At 45.5% G+C, this 17,001-nt stretch overlaps 1 protein-coding gene across 2 annotated transcripts in view; it reads left to right on the top strand.

Annotated features, from left to right (window-relative positions):
- Positions 1 to 17,001, top strand: part of Galnt18 (polypeptide N-acetylgalactosaminyltransferase 18) — a 302,731-nt gene that overhangs the window by 213,946 nt on the left and 71,784 nt on the right. For both annotated transcript variants that reach the window (XM_051192692.1, XM_051192694.1), the window contains exons 4-6: positions 6,856 to 7,039; positions 9,272 to 9,469; positions 14,575 to 14,689. In XM_051192692.1, the coding sequence (XP_051048649.1) occupies positions 6,856 to 7,039; positions 9,272 to 9,469; positions 14,575 to 14,689 (497 nt within the window). The remainder of the gene's footprint in view (positions 1 to 6,855; positions 7,040 to 9,271; positions 9,470 to 14,574; positions 14,690 to 17,001) is intronic.

Below are 17,001 nucleotides of genomic sequence, written 5' to 3'. Positions count from 1 at the left end.
CTATAAGTGTGTGAGGTTTTATATGAGCTTTGAGTTTAGTAGTGTTTCTTTTACGAATGTGGGTGACTTTGTATTAGGGGCATAGAAGTTCAGAACTGAGACTTTGTGTTGATGGATTTCTCCTGAGATGAATATGAGATGACCATCTTCATCTCTTTTGACTAATTTTGGTTTGAAGTCTAACTTGTTAGATATTAGGATAGCTACGCCTGCTTGCTTCTTATTTCCATTTGATTGGAAAATCTTTTCCTAACCCTTTACCCTGAGGTAATGTCTATCTTTGAAGCTAAGATGTGTTTCTTGTATGCAGCAGAAAGATGGATTTTGTCTTCGTATCCATTGTTAGCCTGTCCTTTTTCCTTTGCTTCTCTTAATATTCTTTATTCTGTATGCTAGGTGTTTTGATTATTATATGTCAAGGGGTCTTTTTTCTTTGGTCCAGCCTATTTGGGGTTTGGTATGCTTCTTTTGCTTTCATGAGCATGTCCTTCTTCAGATTTGGAAAGTTTTCCTCAATGATTTTGTTGAATATGTTTTCGGCACCTTTGAACTGAGCTTCCTTACCTTCCTCTATGCCTATTATTCTTAGGTTTGGCCTTTTCATGGTGTCCCACATTTCCTGGATGTTTTGTGTTAAGGATTTGTTGGATTTATGATTTTCTTTGGTTGATGAATCTATTTCTTCTAGTTTATCTTCCGCATCTGAGATTTTCTCTTCTATCTCTTGAATTCTGTTGGTTATGCTTGTGTCTGTAGTTCCTGATTTTTTGCCCAGTTTTTCTATTTCCAGCATTCCTTTGGTTTGTGTTGCCTTTATTTTCTCTATTTCAGTTTTCAAGTCTTGAACTGCTTAATTGTTTTTTCTTGGCTTTCTGTACTTTCCTTAAGGAATTTGTTCATTTCTTCCACTTTTTTGTTTGTTTTTTCCTCCATTTCTTTAAGGGATTTTCTCACATCTTCTTTGAGGGCCTCTATCATTTTTATGATGGTAATTTTTAAGTCGTTTCCTTCTGCTTCCTCTACTTTGTTGTTGTGTTCCATTCTAGTTGGTGTAGATTCCCTAGATTCTGGTGGTGTCATGCTTGTCTTTCTGTTGTTAGGTGTTTTCTTGCATTGCCTTCTTCCCATAGCTTCTTCCAATAGGTGTTGGTGGGGTCTCCCACTTCTCTCTATGGTACTTCCCCGGTGGGCTTATGTGGGTCAGAGATTCAATATCTGTAGCTCTGTGTGGTCCAAGCTCTCTAGGAGGTCTCTCTGCAGACAGGGAGTCAGGGATGGGGTCAAGGATGAGGATCCAGTATAAGATGCCAGCAGGAACTCACAGTGGTTCCACAGAGATAGGCAGATCTCTGGGAGGGGCCTGGGACTCCAGCAGAGGACTGGTGGTGGGGGTCAGAGACCAAGCAGGTGGAAATTACAGGTGGTCCCGCATGGATAGGCAGGTCTCCTTTGTTCAGAGTTGCTCCGAGAAGTCTCCAAAGTAGGGTGGACTGTTGGCTCCACCCTCTGTCCCAGTGCTCAACCAGAGCCGCAGGATAATGGGTAGGGTAGGGCACAGGATGGGGGGGGGGCAGGCTCGCAGTGGGGATGGGTGGGGGTGTATCAGAGCTCCAAGGGTGCTCTCGATGGGGACAAGACACAGGATCAGCAGGATCAGGGGCCACGGAATGCATCTCTTAAAGTAGCTGGACTGAAGTAAGGAGGACAGGAGAATGACCCTAGGAAGGCATTTGTAACCTGCTAATGAGTTGAGTTGAAAGTTTGTGTGATCTCACAGTGAGAGTTAAACATGCATCAAACTATTCCATTCTGGAATCCATGCTGCCCTGTCCAGGCTAACTTGCTCATCAGCATGGCCCTCTGAGTCCATTTTCATTGAAGATCTGATGAGTGTCACCTTCCTTTGGCTTTTCTTTGTTTTTGCTCTCCAGGGCTCTGATGGTTATCTAGTTTTGACAGCTATGGCATCCTTACCTGTAATCTCTATTTAAAGTGTATTGACATAGGATTTGTGTTTCAGTGACCATAAATGGCTTTAGAAAATGGCCAGTTAATCTTCTGCTTTGAGGAAGACCAGCTGCTGCTTGCTCTTAAAGGAATAAAACAAATAAAATGTGCTGTGTCTTCCACCTTTAAATCAACATCATTAGTAGCCAGCTGCTATTGTTCACAGTGACCAGTGGAGATGAGGCAGAGGGTCAAGTAACACTGCGGTCTAGGCTGGGCTTGCAGGGATAGCCTTGAGGTCAGGAGGAGGAGTGACCACAGGGAGACAAGATGGTGGTCTGTGCAGAGGGCAGATGAGAAACTACAATGGACAGTCCACAGCATGTATAAGGCACAGCCCCAAAGGTGAATGTTGTGGTTTGAGTCTTCAGTGTCTCCCAGAGCCCAGATGTTGGACTTGGTCTCCAGTCTGTAACACCATTGGGAGTTGCTGGTATACCAAGTGAGTTCCAGGACATCCAGGCCTCACAGATAAATCCTGTCTCGGAAAAAAAGAAAGAAAGAAAGAAAGAAAGGAAGGAAGGAAGGAAGAAAGAAAGAAAGAAAAAAGAAAAGAAAAAAAAGACGAGGAAGAGGAGGAGAATGAGAGGGGGTTGCAGGTTCTTCCCTTGCTTATGAGACTATAGTCCATACCAAAAAGGCTTCAGGAGCATCCCACCAACACACCCTTCACTTGATGCTATGTAGGCAGGAATTACAGCAAGTTTCCCCCTCTACTCATTCCATGTGAGATGCTGCTGAATTGATATCAGACAGTCTAGTCTACTGAACTCTGAGGAAATGTTTCTCTGATTTATAAATGATCCAATGTGTGTGTGTTCACTAGAGCCACACTCTAGGAAGGACTTAGACAATGAGTCTACCCTGTGACCTGATTACCTCCCCTATCCTCCATCTCCTGATGCCCTCATATGGGGGATTAGGATTTCAACAAGCATCGAGTGGGATCTAAATACTCAGTCCACTAACACTGACTTGATCACGGCCACAGCAACAGGGAAGTTTTCTCATCTGCAGTCCTGCTTCCCCCAGACCACAGCGCACAGAGGGGACTGATCCCCTGAACACTAAAAGACAAAGGAGAGATACTGGTCTGCCTGCCCTTGGCAAGCCTAGCCAAACTCTCCCGCAAAACACCCATGCCTCTGCCTTCCAAAGAGCAGAGAGGCCTGTGCAAACCAACTTCCCAATGCTTTTGTTTCCTTTACACCATGGTGTCCAGCTAAGCATTTCAACCTGATTGACAGCTGTGGGTGCCTCGCCTCCCATCCAGCCTGTGAGTCATCACTCTGGACTGGCTGGTGGACCACAGAAGCACCACAAATGGGGCAGATGTAGGGAAAGGCTTCTGTGCAGCCAGGCTGCCTGATTCCCCAATTCTCATTGGTTTGAAGGACTGTGAGCTGGCTCTTGGTGAGCACTCCTTATGGGGACATGGAGCATGGCCTGTGCCCTGTCCGGGTGTCATTGGCACAGCTTACTGAAGTCTTCTCCATGTCAGCAGAGCAGGAATGTGTGGACAGCAGGAGAGGGCTGGAAGCACCACACAAGCAGGAGGGTGCTTGGCCCCATGCAGAACACAATTGTGTTTCTCTGTCAGCACCAGCTGTGGACAGCTCCGACATTTACTCTCAGTCTGGGAAAGTCACAGACAGCAGACCTCAAGCCCCCCCTGGCTTCCCAGCATGCTGCCTTAAGTGCAAAGTACAGCCTTCTTCACTCTGCAGTTTCACACCTATCATACTCTACTATGATATTTTATTAAACATTATTTATATTTATGTTTTAAAATACACATCAGGTTTCTAATCCCAACTACTTGGCTGAGGAACCAGTTAAAAGCTAGCATGGGTAATTTAGTGAGACCTTGTCTCAAAATTAAGGTGTATAGATTAGATATAGACAGATATATGGCTGTAGTTGAATGACAGGTGCTTGCCTAGCATGTATGTGGTCTTGGCCTCAATCTCCAGTACATCGCCTCTCAAACAAATAATCCACACTTCCTGTTGTTTCCATAGGGGGAAAGTTAAAAATCATTTTAATATTTCAGATTAGAATGTCGAAAAATCACAGACTTAGGTTAGGTTGGGAAGTAAAAATGTGAATCAAACTATGATGGTTAGTCATTATATTTATGCCCGAGCTTCCCAGCAGCCTTAGCCAAAGGTAGGTGTGATCTGTTATGTGCTTGTATTTCATTATAAGGTAAAGGAGACTATTTTTTCTATTTGTAGCAAGTTCTGAGAAATTCTTTAAATATATAAAATATTTAGCAAGATATATAATATACATTAGTAGATAATATATATACATATATATAGAGAGATATATAGATATATATTTTATATCTCATAGGCAACAAGTTGGAATACAGTTTTCTGAAAGTACCTTTAGGTATCTCATACTTATTTAACAATTAAGAAAGGTTGGAGGAAAACATGGAAGTTGAATTAGATGGAAGTACTTTGCAAAGACTGGACCAGAATCATCTATCTTCTGGAATATTTTAAGTATTTCAGTGCTCCGTTCCTCTCCTACCCCACCCTCTCTTCCTCCCCCTCCTACTCTTTACCCTTACCCTTTGCCTTCTAGTCATCTTCCTCTCTTTCTGCATTAGCAGTTACTGACACACCACTTGAATCTGAGAATGTTTGGAACTCAGCTGTCTGCAAGCAGACTTGCCCATCATTGGTCTTTGTCTGACTCCCTGGTGACAGGTTATAAAGAACTAAATAAAACTTTTAGGGAAACCGAATCTGCCACACTTGCTGCATCTTCTCAGATGACCCTTCTGTGTCCAGTGCTGTTCTGTGCCCTAGTCTTATGCCAGCACCACTCTGCATCAGAGCAGCTGTTTTGTCTAAAGACAATTCCAGAAGTCACTGGTTTCAAACATCAAGTGCTACTTGGCATAGAATCCTGCACTCTGGTATGGGTCTCTAGACAGCTTGTCAGATAGCTTGTGTCTGCTCTGCATGAGGGCAAGGATTTATCTGACTCTTTCTGACCTTAGCATCACTTCACTGGGGTTAGAGGATCTGTGTCAGCCTTATCTTCAACTTCTAGGCAGCCAGAAAGGGAAAGCTGCTAGAGCTTCAAGTCCCCTGAGAGACACAAAGGGGGGTATGCACTCAGCTTAGAGAAGTGGAATTCCTGGGTAGGGGGACCTTTGGCAGTAATCCCAACAGCATGTGTTATCAGTGTCTTAGAACACGATCTTTGGTATGTATGAGCTAAGGTATTAACATCAAGCACATGCAAGTTCCTTGCTTCAATATGGAATCCAGAAGTGACTCGCCTATGACTCATCATGCCCTAATAGATTTACCTCTGGTGATAGGTAGTTGACTCAAAATAAGTCCTGTTCAACAGACTGTGAGGAACTCAGGGTTCTTACTTCCCCTGCTATGAAGCAAAATGATTATGGCCGCTGTGTCTTCCCAGACTGAGAACCCCCATCACAGAGGAGGTAGAGAAACAGCATGGTACATCCTAAGCCAGGCCCAGTGACAGTAGGTAGCAGCCCACTTCCCTCCTTGTTCCTACAGCACAGTGCTTACCACTGACCTCCCAGAAACATAATCCAGGCAGAGCCTGAACTGTCACTGGGACTTCTCTGATTGGCAACAGGAGCAATGGAAAGGGCTGGGCAGAAGGAGGTGGCTGAGCAGACCAGAATCCTGGTTTGTTAGTTGCTTCTCTCAATGCCCTGACCAAACACCTGACAAGAAGCAATTTAAGGGGAGAGGGATTTTCTTCAGTTCATGGTTTGGAAAGAGAAAGTCAGCCCTTCAAAACCATTGTCCACAGAGTATGTGAGGTGGCTTCTGGGCAGCAGAGTAGACTATTGACCCCACGCCCCAATGACCTTCTTCCTCTAGCTAGCTCCCCCCTCCCAATGTTCTATTACTTCCATGTGTTGTTCAGTGTAGGCTGGTTCGTGGCTTGGGGACAGGAGTCCCAGTGTGATCCAGGGGTTTTGGCTCAGAAATGCAATGCATGTGGGTATCTCGGCCATGGGCTGGAAGAAAGAGAGAAGATTCTAGTAGACGCTGAGATATGGGTATGCAAGTGACCCTTGTAATAGAGCCGAGTTTGCAGCAGGACAGGGCAGTGAGGGATCAACACCTAAAAGATGTGGTACCCAGGTGTGGTCCTAGCTAGCTAGCATCTTCATCTGAAATATGTGGCGAGGGAAAAGGCAAAGCAGCAAGTTCTTGCCTAGCCAAGGACAGGGCTCCACTACCTGGAGGCCACAGGGTTGGAGCAGATCAAAGGGTGATGCCCTCCCTCACTAACAGGGCAGTACCAAGTAGACTGAGGTAGGCAAAGGTAGCTTGATGTTATCATTGGCTTCTTGGGATTCCCCCAAATAGTCCACCCCAAACAGTCTCCAGACCAGTGCCTCCAGCTGAGAACTAAGTGCCCAAACACATGAGCCTATAGGGAACACTTTGTATCATATTACAAATTTTAATGGCACAGGCTGGTCAAACCCATAGAGTGAGTGTAAACGTGCCTCTGACACGCAATGCTGTGTAAACTGCGTAAACAGATGAGTTCTCTCAAACCCCCACTTTCCTGTTGGCTTGCTGTGATGATGAACTGGACAGTGTGCAAGTTCTTGATAAGAGCATGGTGCTGCAGCTTAGTAAACACCATCTTCCTGTTTTCCCCCAAAGCTGAGCTATGTCACTACCACTGGGAGCCAGTGAAACTCTGGAGAGTGGAGTGGGGTGCTCTTGCCTCATGGGAAAGGGTGGCACTTCACCTCAGTAGTGTGAATGTTTTGGTTGCTTCTACCCTCTGCTCTCACTCAACTAAGAGGTATTTTCTCTCCAACAGAGGAGCTCAAAGAGAAGTTGACTGAATATGTGGACAAGGTGAATGGCCAGAAGCCAGGCTTCATCAAAGTTGTGCGCCACAGCAAGCAGGAAGGCCTCATCCGCTCAAGAGTCAGCGGCTGGAGGGCAGCCACAGCCCCTGTGGTGGCTCTGTTCGATGCCCACGTGGAGTTCAATGTGGGCTGGTGAGTGCTTCAGGGAGAGGAGGGGTCCCAGTGTGATCCAGTGGGTCTGACTCAGGAGTGCAGTGCATTCTGGGATCCTAATCATGGGCTGGAGGAAAAGGAAAGGGTTGTGGGGACAGCTAAGGTACAGGTCTATGAGTGAGCCAAACATTGCAATAGGGCTCGGCCTCAAGCAGGGCAAGAGTCAGGGGTCAGCACCTGAAGGGTGTGATAACACCCAATCTGTAGTTTTCCTTTTTTAAAAAGTACTCTATGGGGGCCTGCCACCCAGCTCCCAAATAAATACACAGAGATTTATTCTTACTTACAAATGTCTGAACTTAACTTGGCTTGTTTCTAGCCAACCTTTCTAACCAAAATTATTATACTATTTCTCTTTAACTATGTTTTTCCTCTGGGATTTTTGCCTTTGTTTTTAATCTGAATACCCCCCCCCTTTTTTTTTTCTTCCCTTCTTACTCTGTGGGTGGCTGGTTCCTCTTCCTTTTTTTTTTTTTTTTTTACTCCTTCCCCTCTTCCTTAGACTTCTCCTATTTATCCACTCTGTCTGCCAGCCTCACCTATCCTTTCTCTCCTGCCTTGCTATTGGTCATTCAGTTCTTTATTAGACCAATCAGGTGTTTTAGTCAGGCAAACTAACACAGCTTTACAGAGTTAAATAAATGCAACATATCTTTGCATCATTAAACAAACATTTCAGCATAAATAAATGTAACACATCCTAACCAATATTCCACAACACTGGTCAGGAAGACAACAATATACAAAGGGCAGAGAGATGACTTGTTAGTTTAGAGCACTGGCTACTGTTGCGAGGGACCCACATTCAATTCCCATCTCCCACATGGCAGCCAATGACCACCTGTAGCTCCAGTTCCAGGAGATCCATTGCCCTGTTCTGGCATCGTTGGGTACTGCACACGTCATGCACATACATGCATGCAGGCTAACATTTTTACATATAAAAGAAATACAATAGAAAAGTGGAGAGTGTCTGTCCAGCCAAGCACATGGCTCCACCATCTTCAGGCAGCAGAGGTGGATCAGGGATAATACAGATGCCTCACCTCACAGATGAGTAGGAGTGAATGGGCAGAGGTGGGTAAAGGTGGCTTCCTGGATCCTAAAATGCTCCTAGAGCCTCCATCCCAGCAAAAATAAGTCTTATTGAGTCTTCCTCTGTCAAGTCAGACTGGTCAGATGCTGGATGGGGTAGGAGAACTGACAAGAGGGCTCTGTGGCTGCTACTAAACCCCCATAGGGCACCTGACTGATACTGGTGTCCCTGCAGGTTTAGGGCAGGGTGGTGCTGCTCGCTGTGCATAGCTCTGCCTGGACATGGAGGCAGATGCTAAGGATGACTGGCTAGCTGGGATACCTAGTTTCCTGCCCTCTTTCCTCCTGTACTTGATGGCCTCAGTGTGTCCACTCCCCTTCTTTGCTCCATGGTGCCACCCTCTGCCTCAGAAATAGGGTGAGGAAGACATGCTGACAGCGAGGGGTGCAGGGCCTACAGGCAGCCTGGGAGGGACGCTGGCATCACAGACCTAAACCAAGGCTGCAGCACAGTCATTTTTTATTCTTGAAGTCCCTGTATGCTATTTGTGACTATTTAAAAAGCATTTCCACTGGATTTATGGCCAGACAAGGAGAGGGACACTTACTATTTCAAGCTGATTTGAATAAACAATTATGCACAGAATATATTATTAACGAGAAGCATATCATTCCTGTCGGCAAACACATTATTCTCCTGCTACCCAGTGGGGCCTGCCAGTTTCTGGGGAGAAGCCTGGATGCCCACCCCTCCTGAGGCAAAGGAGAATGTAACTTTGCCTACACCACCCAGCTCTTCCTCCAGATTGCTTCAAGCAAAATCAAAACCCAGGCTGAAAGTTTCCTCTGAAGTCTCGAATCTGTTCCTTCTTTTTCCTTTTCTTTTCTAATCTTGATTTTTGTTGTGTGTGTGTGGAGGGGGGAATAATCACACAGGCTGAATAAGAATCTTTCAGTTCAGTTCTGGTTGTATGAAGGATCTGCTGGGCTTCTTGCCAACCCTAAAGTTCTTAGCCCAGGGAGGTCAACTCCTGAGGATGCAGGAAATCACTTCTGTCCACCTTTGGGAGTAGGGTTTCCTTCCTCTTGCTGCTGGCAAATGACTATGGTGAGCTGCTCATCTGGCTGTTGCCCACCTTGGCAGCCTTAATTGACCTCTTCTTCCTTCCTGCTCAGGGCGGAACCAGTCCTCACCCGCATCAAGGAAAACCGGAAACGGATCATCTCGCCATCTTTTGATAACATCAAATATGACAACTTTGAGATTGAAGAGTACCCACTGGCCGCCCAAGGCTTCGACTGGGAGCTGTGGTGCCGCTACCTGAACCCACCCAAGGCATGGTGGAAGCTGGAGAACTCTACAGCCCCAATCAGGTGTGGAACCTTTCCTCAGTGGTCTTTATGCCTGCCCAGGCCTAGTGAGGTGTGGCAAAGGAGAGGGGAAGGTGGACAAGTGTTACACTGTGATCTTCAGACTCTGCTCACATGTTCTCAAGGTCCCTTTTCAGAGAACCAGGAGAGCCATCAGAAGGCCAAAGTCTCAAAGGCACTAACCTTTAAAAACAGATTCTTTTTGTGTTTTGTTTCTATTTAGGAGTGTGGGGGGTGTGGGGGGTGGGGGTGTGATATGTGTGTGTATGGTGTGTGGGTAGGTGGTATGTATGTATGTGTTTGGTGTGTGTGTGGGGGTGTGTGTAATGTGTGTGAGTACCTGGGGAAGAGGGCATCAGATCCCTTGGAACTGGCATTATAGGCTGTGTGTGAGTAGTGTAAACTGGACACAGGTCCTCAGGAAGAGCAGGAAGCTTTAACAGTGGGCATCTGTGATCCCAAAGTTACTCCTTTTTTACACATCACCATGTGTAGCTGCTCCATATAAAGTACAGAGTAAGATTTGATTTCCAAGCTCTCCAAGACTGGAATACAGTGGGAGTGAAACAACGCCATAGGATGAATGATAATTCTGCCTCATGGGCAGGAAATGTATATATAGAGGGGGAAAGGGAAGCATTTGAGCTCATTCTCAAGGGTGAGAAGGAGGCGGCTAGGTTGAGAGTGGTACCCATATGTGACTCTTACAGTCACAGGGGAGGCTCAGAGAGACCCTACAGAGGAATGTGAGCTGGGCAGACCCAGCAATGAGGTCAAACCAGACCATGGGGCAAGTGTACCTGATGGTGTCTTCAGTTTTATCTTGTAGAACACAGGCATAAATGACCTCCATCTGCATTTCAAAAACCCCAAATTCTTTCTGCCTTTATACAGTATTCCTAGACCCTGGATTGACTTTCCTCTACTGCCTCAGGACTCCCGTAGTAGTCAGCCCTACCAGCACTATTTCTGTGTGTTGGTGACAGGGCAGATATCTACTTCCCACCATTAAACAGACAAATGGCACCAGAAGATGACCAAGGGGCCTGCCTTGGAATAAGAATCCAGTCTTACTTTGTATTGCAAGAGAGAGATTATGAAAATATTCAAAAAATCGATATCACAAATATTATTGCTGGGAGAAAAGAATTCATACAGAAAATAGGATGGAAGACAACTTTCCTGAAGTTTCTTTTGTGATTTTCTCAGTCTGTCTTGTGTTGCTATAACAAAATATCAGAGGAAGGAAAGTTTATGAAGAATGATGTTTATTTAACCCACAGTATTGGAGGTTGAAAGTCTGAGAGTGAGTGGCCCTACCAGGCCAGCCTCTGGTGAAGGCCTTTAGTATATTAGAACAAGGCAGGTGGCATCACATGGCAGGAACAGAAAGGATAAGAGCCACACATGGACAGGCCAGGCATGAAAACTGGGCTTGCTGTCAGGGGTTTCTAATGTGTGGCCCTGGGATTTGTGCATCCGAGGATAGGTATTACTGCCACCCATATGACTGTAGGTGACAGCACCATATGACAATGTGAAAAGGTTGGATATGTCTATATCAAAAATGAATCTGATCCCCTGAGAACTACACATACTCATTCTCATGCATTTCCTTTTCTTCTTTGAGAAATTTATGTATGTATATAATGCCTTTATGCCTTTTTATCAGATCCACCATTCACCCCCAGCTCCTCCCAAATACCCAACATACACACACACATACACCCCTCCAAACTTTGATTCTTCATTGTTTTACCCACTGAGTCCAATGTATGCATGAGTGTAGGCCCTCCTGCTGAAACATGAGAACCCTACTAGGAGATTCATCCCTGATAAAAACTGAATTCCCCCTCTACCAACAGCTATCAATGCCAGGTTGGAGTGGGCCCTTGTAAGCACCTCCTCCATCCTTGATAAAATTTTAACTGGCTTAATCTTGTGCGCAGGTGTTGTGCAAGCAGCCACAGCACAGGCTGTACCTTCAGGGATCATTTCCATAGCTGGTTATTACATTAATCCCTTCTGAGCATGGCTGCCCTGGGATCCACTCATCTTCTGCCAGACTGCACCTCTTAGAGACCTCCTACCTCTCAATGCTGAGCTTCCAACAGGGGAACCTTTGGAGGGGACATACTCAAAGCATATCCAAACCACAGCAGCTGCCTACACAATTGTATACTATTAATTTGTTGGGAGCCTGCTGTGTGTTGGGGCCTTTTACACACATGGTCCATTGGATTCACATTATAACCTGATATCAACTCATTGAGCTGTCCTTGTTCAACAAGACAAGAGCAATACTGAAGCAAGACTGAGACAGGAAAATGGTCCTACTGAGGATTATAGCAGTGGAGATGGGTTCTACGAAGGCAGCTAGACTCTATGACTTGTTATCACCCCCTGCTTAATTACTGTCGAGTTCACAACTTGTGTGGCTCATTCCTGCCTCAATCTGCCTAGGGTTATCAGAGGGGAATAAGCCACTGTGCTGAGCATGTCCTTGTAGCAGAGACTATGGCTCTTAGCTGTCTCTATTCTGCTCACCACCAAACATACTGGGGTGTTCTTAATTGACAGAGCTGTATGCTTGGTCTTCATCCAAGGATATCATCTATCTTCCACTGCCACTCAGTATTTATTAGGAAGGTAGGTGAGGTGAGAGATTCTGGAAGCTTTCAGATCACTTCTGGTTTTATCCCAAAGGAAGACAACCCCATTAGAGACATATTTTATACAAATGCATTATAAAGACTCCAGATCTTCATTCTCTGAAGCTGTGTTTCAGTATTTTGCCCACATGTGTTACTATAAATAGAGTTCAGCACTTGCCTTTGTTGTAGTGTGAAATGTCATTTTTAAGATGGTTATTCACTGGGTCCCTAAGGTCTCCAACTAATCCAGTCAAGAAAATCCACGTGAGAAATCTCTCAAATCTACTACTAGCAAAAAGCAAAAAACAAAAACAAACAACAAGAAATCAATCTGTGCATTTCTACCCAAAAACTGTGAACTGTGTATTTTGTTTTTAAGAATCAATACTTTAACTTTCATTTAGCCCAACAGGAAGCTCAGAGCCAGCATCTAAGCTCATTTTAAGAACTGTGATGGAGAGCTAGGAGGTGGCTCACTGATTAGGAGCCTTTGCTTCTTCTCCAGAGGACCTGTTTCCTAACACCCATACACCCATATTGGACAGCTCACAGGCTCCTGTAATTCCAGCTATAGGGAACCTAGTGCCTTCTTCTGGTCTCCACAGGCACCTGCACTCATTTGGTAAACACACACACAGACATTCATAAATAAAAATAAATCTTTTTAAAAAGAACTATGACAGAGAGCCTCAGCCTATACTTGCTTTCTAGATGTTCTTTATATTTTCCATCAGATTTTAGGGTTTTCAGAAACTGGGTCTTGTCCTTTTGGGGGATGGGGGACTGTTATTCCTAATTCTTTTTAATACAGTATCTAGGTATTAAATGACTGACCATCTGAGCTGTCTGTGTTCATTAGAGAAACTGCTCTGGGTCTTGCGCTCTCCCTGGTCTGGAAGTCAGGGGAAGCCCCTCCTCACATGCTCTGTTCTCCAGAGCCCATCACATCCAATATTCAGAAGTACAGAAGAAAAGGTGAAGAGACTGCTCTGCTGGCCCATGCTTTCAACCACCTTTAGGATAGTGCACCTCTGAGCTCCTTCACTGCACAACTAAGAGTTGGTCATGTCCGTGATCTGATGCTATAGGTATTAATGGCCACGGTTCAGAGGACCAATGTAATTCAGCAAGGTCTGAGGCATGTTGGTGCAGATGCCTCAGAAAAGTCCTTTTCCTTAAGGTACTGGGGATCCAGCCTAGGGCCTTCAGCTTACCATTCAAGTACTCTATCACTTAGCTACATCACCAGTGACACTGTCTTTGGAAGGACATGGAGTTTGGTGCTGGTGTCCTCTACCAGTGGGACACCAGTAGGATAGCATGACAGATGCCTGGAGCTGAGGTCAGCTGGGGTCTCAGGCTGGAGCTACACCACAACACTTGGGGACAGGGGGTCACTAGCTTCTCAGTGCAGGGTTTCACAGAGAATTGTTATCAGAGAAGTCAGCAGGAACACCAGGGGATACTTCTGAATTGTGTATCATCTGCTGTCCTTCTTGCCCTTCCATGTTATCATGCCAGGCTGGAGGATTTGGTGGAGGAGAGGAGGAATTGAAGGACTCTCAGGAGTGAGAAAACTGTCAATCACGTGGAAGTGGGTTCATCTTTGTAACTAGAAACAGTTTCAGAAAGGACTGTATGAGGAGTGAAAGGGAATGGATGCTGATGCAGGGGGATGCTCAGCCACACGGATCCCCTGTGTCACATCACCAAACTGTTCTATATGACTTGTACTTCTGATCCTCCTGCCTCTGAGTGCTGGGATCATAGGCATATGCTACCATACCCAGTTTACACAATGCTGGAGATCAAACTCAAACAGGGTCTCATGTGTGCTGGGTAGCACTCCACAAACAGAGCAACATTCCTGCCTGCCTGAGTATTTTTTTTTATTATTTAAAACAACAACCACCACCACCACCACCACTACAACAACAACAACAACAAAAAAAAAAAACCATACCCATTCATAATGCTGTTCTGCTTGAAATTTGTCATAGACAAGTCTTTACCTATAGATGAAATCTACAAACTCTTTTTCTGTGCTACTCAAAGCCTTCTACAACCTGGTTCTCACTAATCTCTGTAACTGAACAGAGGTTGACATTGGGGATGATGGGAAAGCCCATAACAGTCTGGCCGTGTGGCTCAAAATACAAGGAAGCAATCTGTACCACCAGAGTGAGTGGCACACACCTCCCCACTGCTAATACACCAGCTAGCATAGTGGGTAACACTGGCTGGTCCCAGCACAAGAGCTGTCCCCACTGTCTTGACCAGCTTCCTTGGAGTGGCTGGATGAAGGTGAATCTAGGAGACTACCCAGAGAGTGGGGCCCCGCTGGGTCTGGCAGCAGAGGTGGGGGCATTGATCCTTGCAGTTGGGAACTCTTTATCCTCAAGTAACTCTCATTCCAGCTTCTGCTCACAACTGGCCATCTTTCTCACCCTGCAGGAGCCCTGCCCTCATTGGCTGTTTCATTGTGGACCGACAGTACTTCCAGGAGATTGGCCTGCTGGATGAAGGCATGGAGGTCTATGGAGGCGAGAATGTGGAGCTTGGGATCAGGGTGAGTACAGTGTCTCACACAGGGCTGAGCTTAGTTCTCATGAGAGTAGTGAGTGAGACTAGTGGTGTAGTGTTGATGAGTCTTTAGTTCACAATACAAAAAGGGACTAAAAGTTGAGGGTCACACGCTGGCTATGAATGTCTAGTCCCTGGCCAGAGCCAGGGGAACTCAGAACAGAGCCTCTTGGATTGTCAGGAAAGAGGCCATCAGAGCTTGCTTGCATAGAGAATCAGGCTCCGAGTTTAGTATGCTTGTTAAGACTAAACATATCTGTTGGGATAAGTAACAATGGGCATCAGGGGGCAGCTGGATAAGAGAGACTCTCAGAGTCACTTCTCCATGGCTATCTTCTCCATAGTGGACCAGAGAACATTCCCAAAGATGGTTATAAGGGCTTTAACAAAAAACAGACTCCTGGGTATAAACAGCCAAAACCAGCTATACTCACTCTGTGCTGCTTTCTGACTCTACATACTGCTAGTCAGATTCGCAGGCTATCCTGCACTGCACCTTATGGTATAACTCTGAAAGCTGCCATTTTCTTTCTTACCCTATAAGAACATTTACTAGGCTACCTGGCTCCTACCTCTTGGCCTGAGAAAGAGAAAACCCAGGATGGACCCCTCCTCAATCAGGAAGGTATATTAGGTGTTCGGTGTTTGGTAGAAATGTGGTGATGGCTATCATGAAGGGTTATCTGTGTCCAAGAAGTACTCCTGACAAACCTATGGTTTGAGCCTTGGCATGTTCCCATAATGGCTCCAACTCTCTTTAATAACCCATCACCTGCATAGCATAGTTTTGCCAACCTTAGAGAGGACCTTTCACATCCTGGCATTTTTTCTTATAAAAATTTTTCTCATAGCCAGCCCATTTATATATATCATGCAGACTTCTTCCAAAATCTGGTCCAATTGTCTCTATCTTTGTCACTTTAAACATAGTACATGTATCTGGAGCTTCTAGGTCCAGACCTTCAGTTCTCACTTACTAACCTATCCACCCCTTACCTTTAATGTCCTCATATTCCCACTCCACAGAGCAAGCAACTGGTCCTGGATAACCCTCTCCTTAACCTTGCAAAGGGACCAGACTCCAACAGGGAGCATCCCATAACACCCAAAGGACCTACCTGTCTAGGGCCCAACTCTCCCCAAGACTTAATGCTAGGCTTTGAGGACTGGTGGAAGGAACAGCCTGTGTGAAGCTGAGCTTGGAAAATACTTCAGACACCTGTATTCACCGGCACTCCAGGCAATTGCTTTGGAGGCAGTGGGAATGCACAGGCTGATGGGGAGCTAATGTATTCATAGAGGACAGCGCCTGCATAATCACCCTCATTTCTCCAGCTCTCCCTCCACTGGTCATTTATTCACCACCCGCTGGCGTCCTCGCCATCTCATTTCAGCCCTGCTCCTGGATAAATGCTTGCCCCCCAAACACAATCTGTTTCACCAGGAGCAGCTGTCAGGAATCGGCTGAGCGGGCAGCACCGCCTCCGGTCACTTGTGTTCTTTGGGTAAAAATGTCCAGAAATGGGGAAAGGAATTAGATTTGTGAACTCTGCTTCCAACATATGTGTGAGTCAATCACAGAGTGGTGGTGATGTCTGGCTTTTCCTTCCTTAAATTATAAAGCTATTTTGGAGTGTGGGCCTGGGTGAGGCTCTTGAATATGTGTTAAAATATCTTTGGGTAGTTTCGTGTTCAGGGTTTCAAATAAAGCATAAAATATCGTCAGGCTTTGTTTTCCCTCCAGCTCTCCCCTCTCCTCCCACTGGACAGAGATGAAGCATCATTGATGGCAAAGGAAAAGGAGGCTTTTAAAGCAGGGCCCAGCCCTGCTGGTGGAACTAAGTACACAAGGAGGAACCAGTTCATTTGTATTCTGGTTCCTCTTTGAGGGGGGTACAGAATCTCTGATCATTTTCCATGGGGATAACCTCCTATGTGTGGCTATTGCTACCTATTTTTCTTTTGTGCTTTATGAGCTAATATCTCAGTGCCTCAGTTTCCTCCCTGAGAAAACTGTATTTCTAATGAACCCTCCAGATTTTGTGCCAAACTGAAAGCCATTGCTCATCACACCTGACTTATGTAGTAGCTACTTGTGCAAAGCCCTTACCTATTTTGGGACATGAAAATAGAAAATATTTTGCACATATTGAGCACCTGCTGTATGTTCAGGATACTGACAGGCATTCTTTTTCTTTTTCCATGTTCTATGTGTGTATGCATGTGGAGTATGTGTGTGTGTTTTTTTTTTTTTAATGTGTGTAGGTATGCATGCACACATGTGCTTCTGCATGAGGA

Source organism: Phodopus roborovskii, unplaced genomic scaffold (assembly GCF_943737965.1).
Source record: "Phodopus roborovskii unplaced genomic scaffold, PHOROB, whole genome shotgun sequence".
Lineage (NCBI taxonomy): Eukaryota > Metazoa > Chordata > Mammalia > Rodentia > Cricetidae > Phodopus > Phodopus roborovskii.
Note: the sequence above shows the minus strand (reverse complement) of the source record. Positions and strands in the feature narration are given on the sequence as shown.